This window comes from Meleagris gallopavo, chromosome 30 (genome assembly GCF_905368555.1).
Source record: "Meleagris gallopavo chromosome 30, MGAL_WU_HG_1.1, whole genome shotgun sequence".
Taxonomy (NCBI): domain Eukaryota; kingdom Metazoa; phylum Chordata; class Aves; order Galliformes; family Phasianidae; genus Meleagris; species Meleagris gallopavo.
Window position 1 is genome coordinate 2,468,142 of NC_139433.1, and position 15,396 is coordinate 2,483,537.

At 53.9% G+C, this 15,396-nt stretch overlaps 1 protein-coding gene across 1 annotated transcript; it reads left to right on the forward strand.

Annotated features, from left to right (window-relative positions):
- The first annotated feature begins 6,968 nt into the window (after positions 1 to 6,968).
- On the forward strand, positions 6,969 to 15,105 carry MEX3D (mex-3 RNA binding family member D). Its single transcript, XM_085211405.1, has 2 exons — positions 6,969 to 7,605; positions 12,686 to 15,105. Exons 1-2 carry the CDS (start codon positions 7,059 to 7,061, stop codon positions 13,939 to 13,941), a joined length of 1,803 nt encoding a protein of 600 aa, XP_085067531.1. The 5' UTR covers positions 6,969 to 7,058; the 3' UTR covers positions 13,942 to 15,105.
- The last annotated feature ends 291 nt before the right edge of the window (positions 15,106 to 15,396 follow it).

Here is a 15,396-nt window from a genome sequence, read left to right on the forward strand (position 1 = left end):
TTCCTTGGAAAGGAGCTTGCTGTCTTTCTCACCTTGCTGCTCTGATCACTGAGTTTCTCATTGCAGCCTGGGACATGATGGAGGGACACACGGTGATCTGCCTTCCTTCTGCACATCGCCAGGATGGAGAGAGCATCGTTACTGAGGTGTATCTTTTGAAGCAGTGAATAAGTAAAGAAAACTTGGAAGAAAAGTAATTGAATGATATTAAGGCAAAATATATTAGGCTTAGGTGTGTCCTGTGCAGTGTTTGCACTGATAGACTGCTTTGGTCATCTGCAGTGATGGTGCCAAGCTTTGTGAGTGGTCATCTTCACTGAGAAGGCAGGATTCTGCCCAGTGCAGCTGCAATCATGCATCTTTTTCTGCAGATGGTGTCACGTTGCTGAGCTCACAAAAGCCATACCAGCCCAGTGCTGTGCTCCTTGTGATGGTTCGTGTCCCACCTGGAAGCAGCAGCCTGCTGAGTGGCAGGGAGCACTGCTTGGAGGAGAGGTTTGAGAATTTTGCAGTTTTACTCTGCAAAAATGACAGTGAAATCACCAGTTTGCACAGGTATTGGTACAGTTTAAGCTCTTGTCGGTGGCTCTGCCTGAAAGCCAGCTCCCATCTGAAACCCAACTCGCTTGGCTGCCTGTTGAGCAAGAGAAGGGAGGAGTTTTCTTGCTTGTAAACTGAGTACATTACGAAGAGAAAACAGGCATGAGAGGCACAGCTGGGTTGCTACTGCAGGCATGCTAAACCCAGCACGTGGAGCCTTTTGTTCCATCTCTCCCATGGCTTCCTAGCAGGAATTCTGCAGCAAAAAGGTTTGATGTGAGAATTCACTGATAAATGCACACTCTTGTTCTGCTTCCTGGGTGAGAGGAGGAGCTGGAATGAACGTGGCAAATCAGAAACACGTGTTTCCATCAGTGAGGCACGTTTGGGAGCTGAAAGCATTCAACCAGATTGCTGAATGGAAGCTTTTCAGCAGTGGCAGTTTATCAGCTGCTGGTGGAGGTAATTCTGCTTCTCTATAGCTCTGGCAGGCTGTCCTCCTGCTCCTTTGTATAAACTAAGGAAATGTTGAATGGGGAGTGTAAAAGAAGGTGAAAGGGAAGAAAAAATGACATGTATTTTGCAGCTGTCTTGCTGAAAGCTGATCTCTCCCAGGCTGACAGCAATGTGAGGAGCAGAGGGAAGAGGCAGTGTGCTGTGCTGATAAAGTTTCCTTGCTCAGATGAGTTTTGGTGCTGGTCCTGTGGAAGGTGCCTGGCTGCAAAAAGGCCCTCCCCATCTTTCCTACGTGCTCAGCTTCCTTCTGACTGAGCCTTCCTGCTTCCTCTGTTCATTTCTGTAATTCACTCCCACTCTTTACTACTTTGCAGGAGGTGCTAGAGCAGAACGTAGCAAAGGACAACCCATCTCCAAGCACCTGAATCGCGTCCTTTTGGTCTTGCTTTAAAGAGAGCCTGTTCCATGTTCCACATAGCCTGATGCTCAAAAAGAAGGTAGGATAACGTGTTCAGAGGGCATGGGGCAAACGAAGAGAGAGGATGGGATCCTAAAAAGTCAGGTTTTTAGGATTAACTATCCAGTCAGCCCTATTATTTGGGATTGCTGCGTAAGAGCAAACTCCAGGAGTCAGGATGCCCATGCAAATCTTTGGATCATATCCTGTCCAAGAGGTGCAATTATCCCCTATCAAATGAAGTGCGTGGCTGGTGTCGCACACAACACAAACTTATCAGACCCACGATATGTAGCATCCCTGCTGTAAACAGAATATAGCATCCTGGGTTGGATGCAGCGAGCTAAAAGCTCAGGTTTGCCCTCAGATTATCAGAGATCAGCCGTGTTGCCTTGAACTGATGAGGGCAAAGCGTTGCTCTTTTGTTTAACCCCATGACCAGCTGCTGTGTGTGAGAGCAGCACAGAGCAGCGTTTGCTAAATGCTGATTTGCAGTCATAACATTTTGAACTCCAGCATGACCTGCCAAATGGCATTTGAAATGATTGCCAGGGCTACGGGCTGGCTTTGTAATTGAGTATTGATGATACAGATACAGTGCCAACGGCTGCTGATGAGTTGTATTTACCAAGCAAGGCAAGCCATTTTTTAATTCATTCAATTAATCTCTTAATGTTTAGTGCATTCTTCGTACCGTGCAGAGTCACAAAGGGAAATGCTCAGAGATCGTGCAGAACTGGAATAGTAGGGCAGTGAGTGACCTCGTATGTGCTTTGTCCCTAGTGGCAGAGCTCAGGAACTGCTCGGCTGAGGAGAGCTGTATTTATTTGCATGGACAAAGTACAGCTCTTCTGATGAATAGGCGCCGAGTTTGGGCTTTCTGAAGGAAATTAGGAAGTTATTACTCAGGTTTGCTCGTAATTTGAGTACAGTTTTATGTCCCGGATCAGCCTGTGAAGCAGATTTGACTGGGATGCAGTGATCTGACGGGCTGTAAAACTTGAAAGCTTGGTTTACAATCGTTTATTTTTCATGCTTTTATCTGATGTGCAATTAATTCATAGTTTTGCATCAAGAGCTGCTCCACAACTTCTCAGAAGTCGTTACCTGGAAGCTGCATCCTTCATTAATCTCATGCATGGCAAAGAGACGTCTGCTCACAGCTTCCCCCAGAGTGCCTTTTTTATGTGCTGCTGCAGCAGGAGAGAAAGTTTTGGTGGCGATGCTGGAAGGTAACAGAAGAAGAGGTGTGCTCAGCCTCTTACACTGCACAGAATGCATCCCTGTGTGCTTGGGGTCGCACGAGGGGTCAGCACAGTGTGTGTTCCCAGTGCCTTTTTCCACGCCACGCTGACATTGAGCCTCCTCACCTCCATCCACATCCATCTGTTGTTCCCTCCGTCAGCGACTTTGTGAGATGATTGATCTCAGACTTAGGTCATTTTTCAAGTTGCAGATCTTGTCAATCTGTCTGGCTCCACCTACATGCAGTGATTCAGCTCCTGATGTGCTGAAATATTCCCCTAAGCCTTCCCACACACCACCGAGGGCTTTTTTTATAGTTCTTCTCCAGGCTGCACCACCTCTCCTGCGCTGTGCTCAAAGCATGTATTCTTTGCATGATGTTTGCATGCTTTCTTTCGCTTGGAGAACAGTGCAGAAAGTCAAGTTAGAGCTCCTGAAGACTTAGAAGAGCCACTGCAAAACACACTCCCCACCTAAATGCTGCATCCTGTGTATCACATTTGGCTAATGTGCTGTGATTAAAGGCGCTGGAGACAAGTGTGGGGGTTTTTTTTCTCCCCTCCCTGTATGTTCAGGTATCCTCTCCTTAGGGCTTGGTCTTTGTAACAGAATAAATGTTCTAGCTAGGGTGTTGCAAGTTGTGCATTTGCACACTTGACCTGAAATAGGCTGTCTCAGAATTATGGAGGGAGTTACACTTGCATAGCTATGGTGGTAATAATAACTTTGCTGTAGTTATATTGATCTATTTCCACATCCAGAAAACGGCTTAATGTGCTGTTACACCTCTGCTTTGCTTTAGTTCAGCGTTCTTAACTCCCTGTATGCATGCAGGGGATGGTTTTGGGTGACAGCTGTGTTCTGAGGATGCTCAGCTGAGGACAGTGCCAGCACAGTGCTGAGCCCTCTTTGCACAGCGACTGCAGCCAACAAAGGGCTGTGCTGGAGGCACAGCTGAGAGGTTTGTGACCCACAGCATCTCTGAGGGCAGCTCCTCAACTTGGGGCTGCTTGGCAAATGGCTACAGAGCAGCAGCAGCAGAGGGAATTGGGAATGAGCCCTGATAGGAAACGGGGAAACCATAAGCAAGCATTGTGTAGGTGGGCTTGGAAGCAGCAGTGCCAGCCTTCTCCTTTCAGTTGTGTTCAGGGAAGTTGGATCTTAGAATCACAGCATCAAAGAGGTCTTTTTCAGCCTTAAAGGTGACCAAACCCAGCCCATCCCACAGTGCCCACTGACTGACAACTCCACAGATGTTCTTCACTGTGGTGGAGTTTTTGGTAGGCAAGTGGAGTTATGCTAAAGAATTTGTCTAATTTATGTAATCCGTGTTCTCTGTTAATGAAGCTAAGTCTTTTAAGGACTAGCTAATTACACAGGTTAAAAAAGAAGGTAACTTAGGGTCACGAGTGAAATTAAGAAGCGAAGGAAAGAAGAAAGCATGAGCTACTTCTGCTGAAAATGGAACAGAGCACAGGCATAACATCTAGAAACCAGTTTTGCCAAAGAAAAAAAAAAAACCCAAAACACAAAAAAAACCCACTTTAAATAAGAGCTGGCACTTTCCTAGGTGTTGTGGGACGTGACGCAGTGATTTCCAGAAAGGGCTGAGAGCACAGCGTGGGCAAAAGTGACAGAGTTTGGAGCTGCTGTTGCAGTTGCTGGGGTGACTTGGGGAGCCCATGCCCAGCATTTCTTATGGAGCTTCACCATGGCATCGGTTCAGACTGCACAGAACCACAAAGGATGGAAAAGACCTCTGAGAAAAACAACCCGTGTCCCCAAGTGCCGCATCTCCGCTGTTCTTGACCACCTCCAGGAGTTTTTTGGTGGGGCTTTTTTATGGTTTTTTTGGTTCTTTGTTTTTTTTTTTGACAATCTCTGGAAATAAGAGAAGCTTAGAATGGAGAGGTTGCACCGTTCCATTGCAAGTAATGGAAAAGCCACTATTTTTAGTGGTTTGATGGGGGTGATTCAGCTTACTAAATGAAATATTTTGGGAAGTGTGAGGAGGAGATGTCTCGCAGTCAGATCTGCTTTTGCCACATCTGCCCTTAGCGGAGAACTGCAGCAGGTGTTGAGCTGCTCCCATCCAACCCAGAGCCCTGCAGCCCTCAGCAGCTCACGGCATGGGATGGGAAGGTGCAGTGAGCACAGGGCAGGCGGGGATGAGCGCAGACTGATGGTGAAATGGTGACAGGAAGCAGTGCAGCGCGCAGAACCAGCAGCTCAGAGCTCAGCACCGGGATGTAACCAAGAGGAGAGAAGCAAGGCATTGCATGAAGCATCGCAGCAGCTGCCAACTAAACAGAATGGAAAGGAGGAGGCAGCTCCTGATGGCTGTTATCTTGTTGGATCGATGATGGAGAAGTTTAAGGGGATCATCACAAGGATGGGCTGGAAGTCCCTCCCCATGGATCAAACCTTGGGAGCACAAGGGCAGAGCTGGTGCTGCTTGTTTGGCCGCTGACCTGCAGGAGTTAATGTTTACTGGGATGTGTGCAGGGCAAACAGTGAGGGGGGTTCTGAGGTGGGGGTTTCCGAGCCTGGCACTGAGGGTTCTTGTAGTTGAAAACAATCCGAATGGCTGAAGTGGTCCCATAGACGGGAACGGGGGTGAGAGAATGGTGTGAAAGTGGCAAAAATAAAGCTTGAGAATTGGGCCTGTGGACTTTGAGCGGGATGGGGTGGGTATCTCAGGCAGTGGGTGAGCTAATAACTGATCTTGATAGCGTTTGGGTGAGTGAGTGTGCAGTCACTGCCAGGAAGAGCTGGGAATGCCCAGGTGGGGCAGATGAATGAGAGGTGAATGCTTTGCAGGGAGCTGATGCACAGCTGGGGAGGGCCTGCAGCACAGAGGGGAGAATGGGTGAATCTCCATCCCAGGTCCGGGGGATGCAAACTGCTGCTGCTGGGGCTGCAGGGGGAGGAGACAGTGGGAGGGTTGGAAGGGTTCTTAATGGTCATAGAAGCATGGAATCACAGCATGGCTGGGCTCTGTTGGAAATATCCAAATAATTTTCTAGGACGGTATCTCTGATAAAGCAGATTTTATTCGCAATTGCAATGGCGGGACTCCTGCAAGCAGGAGAGCCCCCGGAAAACAGTCTTACATCTTTTATTCCCTATTTCCTGATGCTTATTTCTTTCTCCTCTAGTTCCTCATTGGCTGAGCACTTTAGGTTCACAATCTTCTCGACGCTTCACTAAACATGGAAACACTGGACAAACATAAATTTTTGCTGCCTAAGTGTAAATCAGTAGTTAATTAACTTATTCCACACTTGATCATTATTTTGCAGATATCTGCTTGTCCTTCTTTCCACAAAGATAAGCTCAGGAGAAAGACAGAGGGGAGTATCTTGGTGCCTGCCTGTCACAGAGTCATAGAATGGCCCAGGTTGGAAGGGACCTCAAGGATCACGAAGCTCCAACCCCCCGCCACGTGCAGGGCCACCAACCTCCATTTTAATACCAGCCCAGGCTGCCCAGGGCCCCATCCAACCTGGCCTTGAACACCTCCAGGGATGGACGGGGCATCCACAGCCTCTCTGAGCAGCTGTTCCAGCACCTCACCGCTCTCTCTGTAAAGAATTTCCCCCTGACATCCAACCTCAATCTCCCCTCCCTCAACTTCCAACCATTTCCCCTTGTCCTGCTGTTATCTCCCCTTTCCAAGAGCTGACTCCCCTCCTGTTTGCAGGCTCCCTTTAGGTACTGAAGGCTGCACTGAGGTCACCCTGCAGCCTTTTCTTCTCCAGGCTGAACAAGCCCAGCTCCCTCAGCCTGTCTTCTTCACAGTGGAGGTGCTCCCCTATCCCAGCCACGATAGCCCATGATTTACAACCATACTATCAGCGTCTCCAGGCCAGGTTGGATGGGGCCCTGGGCAGCCTGGGCTGCTATGAAATGTGGAGGTTGGCAGCCCTGCCTGCAGCAGGGGGTTGGAGCTTTGTGATCCATGAGGTCCCTTCCAACCCTGGCCATTCTGTGATTCTGATAAAAACACACAAAGGAAACACTCCGAGGAGCACGGAGACTCCGACTCCATCCTACAGCTCCCCCCTCCCCCACCTGCTCTCTCGCTTCCCGCCAGGATGGGAGGATGGAAAAGTGGGCGTGGTGACGGAAGTAGACGGGCGGGGCTTAAAGCCTTTAACCACGCCTCACTTCCGGTTAGCTACCGCGCACGCGCGCCGCCGGGCGCGGCCCATTGTCGGGGCGGGCTGACGTCGAAGGGGGAGGGGGGAGGGGGGGGCGGGGCTGAACGGCGCGGGGCCGGGCGGGGTGGGGGGGGGAGGCGGCGTGCGGCGGGCACCGGGCACCGCCACCGCCCCGCAAAGCACCGCACAGCACCGCCATGCCCGGCTCCATCTATCAACCCGACGGAGGCGAGGCTGGTCGAGCCCCCCCTCGTTGTTTAGCTTTATTAAATCCTCCTCCAACCCCACCGTCGATCGTAAGCACCGGGCAGGAACCGGAGACCGAAACGGAGAGGAGGGAGGGGCCGTCTCAAACGCAAGAAGAAGCTTTGAGATTCGCCTTGGATCAATTATCGTTATTGGGTTTGGAGGAAACGACCGAACCGGGGGGGGGAGGAGGAGGAGGAGGAGGAGGAGGAGGGGGTGGGGAAGCGGAACCGGAGCCCCCCGGGAACAACCCGACTCTTCCCGGTACCTCTTCTTCACCACCACCATCATCATCATCAACATCATCATCATCATCATCATCCGTTTTTGGCAACTTCGCACCGAACCACCACCACCACCACCACCACCACCACCACCTCCCCCCTCTTTTAACCGACCAGATGAACATCCTCGGGAATAGGAAAAAAAGCGTCAATATGACCGAATGCGTTCCCGTTCCCAGCTCCGAACACGTCGCTGAAATCGTGGGCCGTCAAGGTAATGTGTTTTCTTTGTGTGTTTTTAGCCCTATCCCAACCATACTATCAGCCCCGGGGGGGTCCGAGGAACCCGGAGACGCCGTACGGCGTCTCCGGGTTCCTCGGACCCCCCCGGGGCTGAGGCTTCCACCCCCCCCATCCCTTATCATCATTTGGGTCAATTTCATTCTTTGTCTCATTCCCCTCCCCCCCTCCCCCCCTTGCTTCTAAAGCCAAACCTCCCCACCACCCAAAAGTTCAGCCCATCTCTAGACTTGCTCCAAGTCCTTTACCTCCCCACAATCCCCCCACCCATTTCACCCTTTATTCCCCCCCCTTCCCTTTATCATCCGTTGCAAAAGTGCACAACTCCCCCTCAAACACACCCCCCCCTCCCCATACGCTTCACCCCATAACACATTGCTTTGTCCCAACCAAACCCCCCCCTTCCCCATTAGCCCTCACGCTCACTTACACCTTCACAACACTAAATATCCCCAATGAATTAAAACCAGAAGGGGGCTGCCCCTCCCCCCAAACCCCCCCTCCACACACACACGCACCCACCCCAGGTCTCCCCATCTCAGCCATCCCATTCCTCCTCCATCCCCATCCATCTCTCTGTGCTTGGGGGGATTTTTTGGGGGGGCTTTTTTTTTTTTCCAGCAGAGAAGAGGGGAGCTGGGCAGCCTCATTGTTCTCTTTGTTAGCCCGAGCCATGCTGCGATTAGCGTGGTGACATCATGCTCTACGCTTCCCATTGGCCTGCATTGCTTCCCCACCAACCACGCTCCCGGTCGGCACCGGGACACCCAACTTTTTGGCACCCCTTAATTTCACATCACTGACCCTCTTTAGATATGGCACCGCCGAGCCCAGGATGGCGAGAGCTCGATAAGAACAGCTGCACATCACATTGTGCCCCATGCCGGGACAGCATCTTGCTGTGTTCAGCATGGAGACGTGGTTCCGTGCTTCCATGGGAGTCTGTGGACCCCCTCGGTGTGTTGGGGCTCACGTGGAGGATGCTCGTGCTGTATCAAGAAGGGTCACAATGCCTGCTTGCCCTTCTGCATCGTCCCAAGTTCACCGATGGGGTCCCAGGGTCACCAATGGGGTCCTGGGCTCGCCGATGTGGTCCCAGGGTCACTGATGGGATCCCAGGCTCGCCAATGCGGTGCTGGGCTCACTGATAGGGTCCCAGAGTTGCTGGTGGGGTCCCAGGTTCACCACTGGGGGTCTTGGGCTCGCTGATGGGGTCCCAGGGCCACCAATGGGGTCCCAGGGTCACTGATGGGGTCCTGGACTTGCCAATGGGGTCCCGGGCTCACCGATGGTGTCCTGGGCTCATTAATGGGGCACTGAGCTCACCGATGGGGTCCTAGGCTCAATGATGGGGTCCCAGGCTCACCAACGGGGTCCTGGGCTCAACCAATGGGGTCCCAGGGTCACCAATGGGGACCTGGGCTCACCGATGGCTGCAGCCTCCCCTGCTGCACTCTCTCTGAGATGTGCTCCATGTGCACCATCTCTGCACCCACTCTTGGCCCCCCCACCACTGTTGGCTCTGTGCTGTGTCCCCCCCCCCACCTCATGCTGGGGTGGTGGGGTGGTTTGGGTTCAGCGCTCGGCACTGCGGGTTCTGCCCAGCACGGCAGTGCTGTGTGTGCTGGGGACGGTTTGGTGCTGTGAGATGGGACCGAGGGGTTTGTTTGGCTCTTTGTAACTGGCAGAAATAGGGCGGTAGCGTCCAGGTGATGGGAGCTGTGCTGGGGATGGAGAGATTTGGGCACGAGGTGGGCATGGAGAAAGGATCCCTGCGCCACGAGGAGTGCGAACAGGGTGTCTCCGTGCTCTCTTCCAGTTTAAATGAGGGACGTGCAAGGCCAGCGTGGCTTTGGGGCCTCAAAACCCAGCACAGCCCTTCCTCCATCAGCCTCCTCTTCCTCCCTGTGCCCCGCTGCTACAGGGATTGAGGTCCCTCACATCCCCAGCTTGGTGTTGACCACGTGTGCTGCGGGGATGCTGGGCTGGGGCGGCGCTTTGGGGCGGTGGCTTTGGGGTGATACCAGGCTGAGGGCTGCGTGTCCCCATCCCGTGCAGATCTGTCAGCGTTCCTGCAGGCTGTGCGCGCTGCTGGGCGGCACTTTGGGTGCTGTGGGACCCGTGTTCCTGTCCTTGCAGTCTGCATTGCCCTGAGTTTGAGTGCAGAGCTGCAGGTCCTGCAGTGATCTGGCAGCACCGTCCGACCTGCGCCGCGCCATCCCACATGGGCTGATGCATGGCAGAGGGTGTTGGCTGCAGTTTCTCCTGTTTCTCTCTTTATCTCTCTCCTCCAGAGCTAAGTTAAGCAGCTCAGGAAGTAAACCTTTGTTGCACGGAGTGCATCGGTGCCATCTCAGTACTTGTGTGACATGAGCCAAAGTCCCAGGCTCTTCTCCATGCCCACCCCATAACGCGGCCGGGCAGGATTACGTGGCTGTGCCTCCTCGTGCAAGCCTGGTCATGACTCCGTCCGTGGGAGGGATTGTCTGCTCCAAATGCTGTGGGCACCGATCGTTTGGCTCTTTGCAACCAGCAGAAATAGGGCAGCGGTGTCCAGGTGATGGGAGCTGTGCTGGAGATGGAGAGATTTGGGGACGGGGTGGGCATTGGGGTCCCTGTATCAGGATGAGGGCAGATGGAGCATCCTGAGCGCTGAGTTGTGCCACGTCCCTGAGGGTGACCCTGCTCTGAGCACAGCTCCCAGGGCCATGTGCAGGCAGTGCGTGGAGGGGCCGTGGCACAGCCAGCTCGGGGACAGTGCCACGACGTCCTGCTCCACATCATCAACACATGGGGCTGCGTGCAGGGCAGCAGAGGGCAAAAAGGGCGCAGAGTTGGATTTGGGAGGATTTGGAGGGGAGCATCCAAGTGGTGATCGCCGGGTCGTCGTTTGGTGGCGATGCTGTCTGTGCTGGAGACCCCCAGGGTGAGGACAGAGGAGCCCCCTGAGCGGTGTGGATGCGTCAGGAGGGGTCTTTGTGGGCTGCAGCTCCCCCCGTTTTGTTAGAGTTTTTTTGGATCTGTGGCAACGCTTTTAAAGCCACCTTATTTATAGCCTCGTAGAGAAGTCTGGCACCTTGTTTTCCTCATCCCTCATCATGACTGCTGCACGTTGGGCCACCCCAGCAAACCAAATCACAGCGGGATGCAGGCGATGCTGGGGGACCCACTCCATCCCGGGTCCCCATCGCTGGGGTTGTGCCGTGTGGACTCGAGAAGGATGTGGCCATCTGGGCTGGAGGCGTGTTGGGACTGATTGAAAATAGCTCCTGCTGGTACAGAGCATTCCCCCCGCTGCGGGCTGTCGGTGAAGCCATGTGTTGTGCAGTTCGGGTGCACCTCAGGTGGGATGTGGAAGCTTTGGGCGCTTCCCAGAGCTGCCTGGGGATGGGACACGGTGGTGTTGGGCTCTGTGATGCTGATGGGACCCTTCCAGTGTGGGGTATTTATTGATGCTGTGGGGTTGTATGGGTTTACTGTGGGGCCAGCAGACCCTGTGGCTCGCTGTGCGTGGTGTATTTAATTGTGTCACCAAATTGCAGTCCAACGGGGTGGCCGGGATGTTTAGGGATCAGCCATCCCGCAGCCAGCGGGCACCAGCACCATTTCTCTGCTTCGGGTGGAGTTTGGGACTGCAGACGGATGCGTCTGCTGTGTCCCCAAAGGTGATGGCACCGAAGCTCTCAGCCCCAAACGTGCTGTGAACCCATCAAGGTCCCCCATCCCTCAGATCCTCGATCCCCAAATCACACCTGGTGCTTTTAGCAGCTGAGCACTGCAGGTTTTTCCTCCCCTTTTGCTTCCTGGCCTCTCCCCCAGCCATTGAGATGCACGTGGCCGTGTGTGCACAAACCCCACATGTGGGGTTGCTGCTACCTTCCCCCGATTTGCAATGCACAGAGCAGGGCAGCCCTACAGCAGATGCTGGGAGGGCAGCGTGAGGCTGCAGCAGTGCTGGCACTTAAAAATAATAAATGGGTCTTTGGTGGCTGCTGGTTCTGCCCAGCCCCAGCGACTGGGCCGCTGCTTTCCCCGCCCCTGCGCTGCCCCCAGCCATAAATACACCTTCCAGTTGCTGTCCTAAATTAGGAAAAGCGCCGACAAACCCTTCTCCACCCACATTCTTCCTTGGCGAGCTCTGCAGCCGCACACGGCTTCACCAGGAGCAGTGCTGGGACCCGGGCTGCTCTGGGGTTGCAGGAAGGGCTGAAACCGGGTGGGAATGGATCCGTAGGGCTGCATCCCCAGCAGCTCTCTCTGTCCTGCAGCTGCACGCGGGGTTTTGGAGCTGTTTGTGGCTCTGCTGCCTCTGTCCCCCATTAGGTTCCCTGGGGATGTCCCTGCGTGGGATGGGGCTGCTGGGGGTCGTGCTGTAGCCCCCCAGGGCTCCCTTTTCTCTGCTGCTGGGAATTAGGAGGAGGAGGAGGAGGAGCTCTCCTTACGCTCGCAGCTGCTGTTCTGTGTGCACCGCAGAGCTCTCCCGGTGCCGTGCAGCTGTTTGGTGCTATGAATGGGGATCTGCAGCAGCAGCACAGGGATGGGCTTCAGGCTCTGCCCCTGCTCCCTCCGTCCTGTGGGATCCCAACTATGCTTTGGGTGTGCTGTGCAATGGAGTGTGCACTGGAGAGTGGGCAGAGGGTGTGATCACTGGGGCTGGGCAAGGCAGCAAACCCCATCTCAGCTGGCACTCTCCTGCCTTGGTGTCCCCCCCATTTGGAGTTTGGGATGGGTGAGGATGGGTTGCCGGTGCCACCCAGTTCACCCATCCTTCTGTGTCCATTCCTGCTGTGCTTGGGCCATTTCCTGGCTGAGCAGCTGGTGTGAGTTGTGAAGCAAGAGCCTTCTCCAAGGGTGTCTGGGCTGCAGCTGCAGAACCAGGGCACCTGTTGGGTCCTATTGGGTCCTGTTGGGACCTGCTGGATACTTGTAGCACCTGCCGAGTCCTGCTAGTTGTGGGTCCTGCTGGCTCTGCATCTCTCCCTCCTGGGCACTGTGTTCCCACGAGGTCTTGGCTTTGACACATCATCTTTTTCCCCTTTTCCTTCACTCTCCAGGTTGCAAAATCAAAGCCCTGCGCGCCAAGACAAACACATACATCAAGACGCCGGTGAGGGGCGAGGAACCCATCTTCATCGTCACCGGGAGGAAGGAGGATGTGGAAATGGCCAAGAGGGAGATCCTCTCAGCTGCTGAGCACTTCTCCATGATCCGAGCGACACGCAACAAAGTGAACGGGCTGACGGGTGCCCTGCAGGGTCCCCCCAACCTACCGGGCCAGACCACCATCCAGGTGAGAGTCCCATACCGCGTGGTGGGGCTGGTGGTGGGCCCCAAGGGAGCCACCATCAAGCGCATCCAGCAGCAGACGCACACCTACATCGTGACACCCAGCCGTGACAAGGAGCCCGTCTTTGAGGTGACGGGAATGCCCGAGAACGTGGACCGGGCCCGCGAGGAGATCGAGGCCCACATCACCATGCGGACAGGCTCCTTCGTCGACGTCAACGCCGAAAACGACTTCCACACCAACGGCACCGACGTCTGCTTGGACCTGCAGGGTGGTTCTGCCGGTCTGTGGGCCAAAGCTCCACACCCGGCCCGCCGGCCCGCGGCCGCGCTGCGCAACGACAGCCTCAGCTCCCTGGGCAGCGCCTCCACCGAGTCCTTCTACAGCGGGCGGGTGGCAGATAACAGCCCCACCAGCCCCTACAGCACCGGCGGTGGATTCACCTTCAGCGATGCGCCGGCCCCGCTGGGCTCGGAGGAATGCGACTTCGGTTTCGACTTCTTGGCCTTGGACCTGACGACGCCGAGTGCCGCCGCCGCCATCTGGTCGCCCTTTGAGCGTGCTGCCAACCCCCTGCAAGCCTTCGGCGGCTCGCAGAGACGCAACAGCGGCACGGCCACACCACGCCATTCACCCACTTTGCCCGAGAGCACCGGAGGGGCCTTGGAGCACCCCTTGGCGCGCCGGATCCAGAGCAACCCCGTCAGCACCTTGTCCTGGCTGCCCACCCAGGGCTCGCTCTCCTCCTTCTCCACCAGCACGGGTTACTCCTCCTCCTCATCGCTGCCCGGCAGCGTCTCGGCCGCCTCGGGCTCACCCACCGACTCCAGCAGCTCCGACGGGCATCGCAAGAGCTCTCGTGAGTGCATGGTGTGCTTTGAGAGCGAGGTGATCGCCGCCCTGGTGCCCTGCGGCCACAACCTCTTCTGCATGGAGTGTGCCATGCGCATCTGTGGCAAGGCCGAGCCCGAGTGCCCCGCGTGCCACACACCGGCCACCCAAGCCATCCACATCTTCTCCTAGCCGGGGCCAGCTTGACGCGGCGAGCAGCCCCACTCCCCTCCCCTCCAACACAACTTTTTAAGGACTTGAAGCGGTTGAGGTCAACGCAGTCGTTGGGGTCAACACAGCCGTTGAGGTCAACGCAACCATTGGCATCAAGGCAACCGTTGGGGTCAACGCAGCCATTGGGGTCAACGCAACCGTTGAGATCAACGCAGCCATTGGAGTCAACGCGACCGTTGGCATCAACGCAACTGTCGGCGTCAACCCTTTTTATTTAAAGGATTGGACTGGGGGTGCAGGGGTGGGGATGGAGATGCTATTTTTCTCCCGCTGGATGGAAGCCGGAGGGCAGGATCGCGGGGAGGGGAGGGGGCAGAGCAAAGGGGTTGGGAGGGCTGGGGAGGAAGGGGCAGACGAAGACGACGAGGAAGAGACGCAGAACCGCAGAGAGGAGCAGAACCCAATGTTTACAGAATAGCTTTAACTCTTAGCCCGGCTGTGGCGGCTGGGGAGAGGAAGCCCAGCTGTTCTTCAACAGTCCTTTCCAAATAACAGTATTCAGTTTGCAAAGTTAAATAAACAGAAAGAAAAGGTCCGGTTGCACTTTTTATTTTAGGACACGCAAGGGTTGTCTTTTATTTTTTTAAAAGCATTCTATTATTATTATAATTTTTTCGTTGTCGTTCTTTTTGTATGTAGTTATTTTTTTGGATGATTCTTGACGGTTCTATAAATATATATATATTTTTTTTGTAACACAGGTCTTATCTTCTATTTTGCCAATGTGAAAACTGCCCAAAAAGCATTACGAGGGGTTGGAGGGGTGAACACAGCACGTCGCAAAAAGAAAAGCAGACAGATTTCTATATCTCCTTTTTGTTTCGTGGTTGGTTTTTGTTGTTTTTTTTTTTTCTTTTGTTGTTGTTCTAGTTTTATTTTTTTATTTTTTACCTCTTTATGTATATGTAGGGAATTTATAGGAAAATATGTACTTTATTGAATAAATTTTAAAAACTAAAATATATTTTATTTTAAAAAGAAAATAACGGACCTTTAACCTTACATGGCTAAAGTACTGATTATATATTTGCTGAGCTGACTTGACGGTTATGAAAATTGTATCAAGAGTTTTATTTTTTGACTTCAAAGCCTTCTTAATAAAGACTTTTTACTATATACGAATCCCTGTGCTGCCTCTGCTGCGTGGCCGCCTCCAATCCGTTGGGTTTTGGGACCAACTGTGGGAGAAATGGGTTGGTGTCCATGGGGTTGCACGTGGCAGCCCTTGGGCAATGGGAAATTGGGTGTTTTTGAGTCAGGTGTTGGTGTGCGCTCCCAAAGTGGAGAATGATCACCATCCTCTGCCTCTCCCCTCATGGGGACCCCATGGGTCATTGAGAGATGATAGTGCCCGTGGGCTGTGGGATCCAGTGAATGGGCCATGGGGAAGAATGGGCCATTGGGACCCAGAAA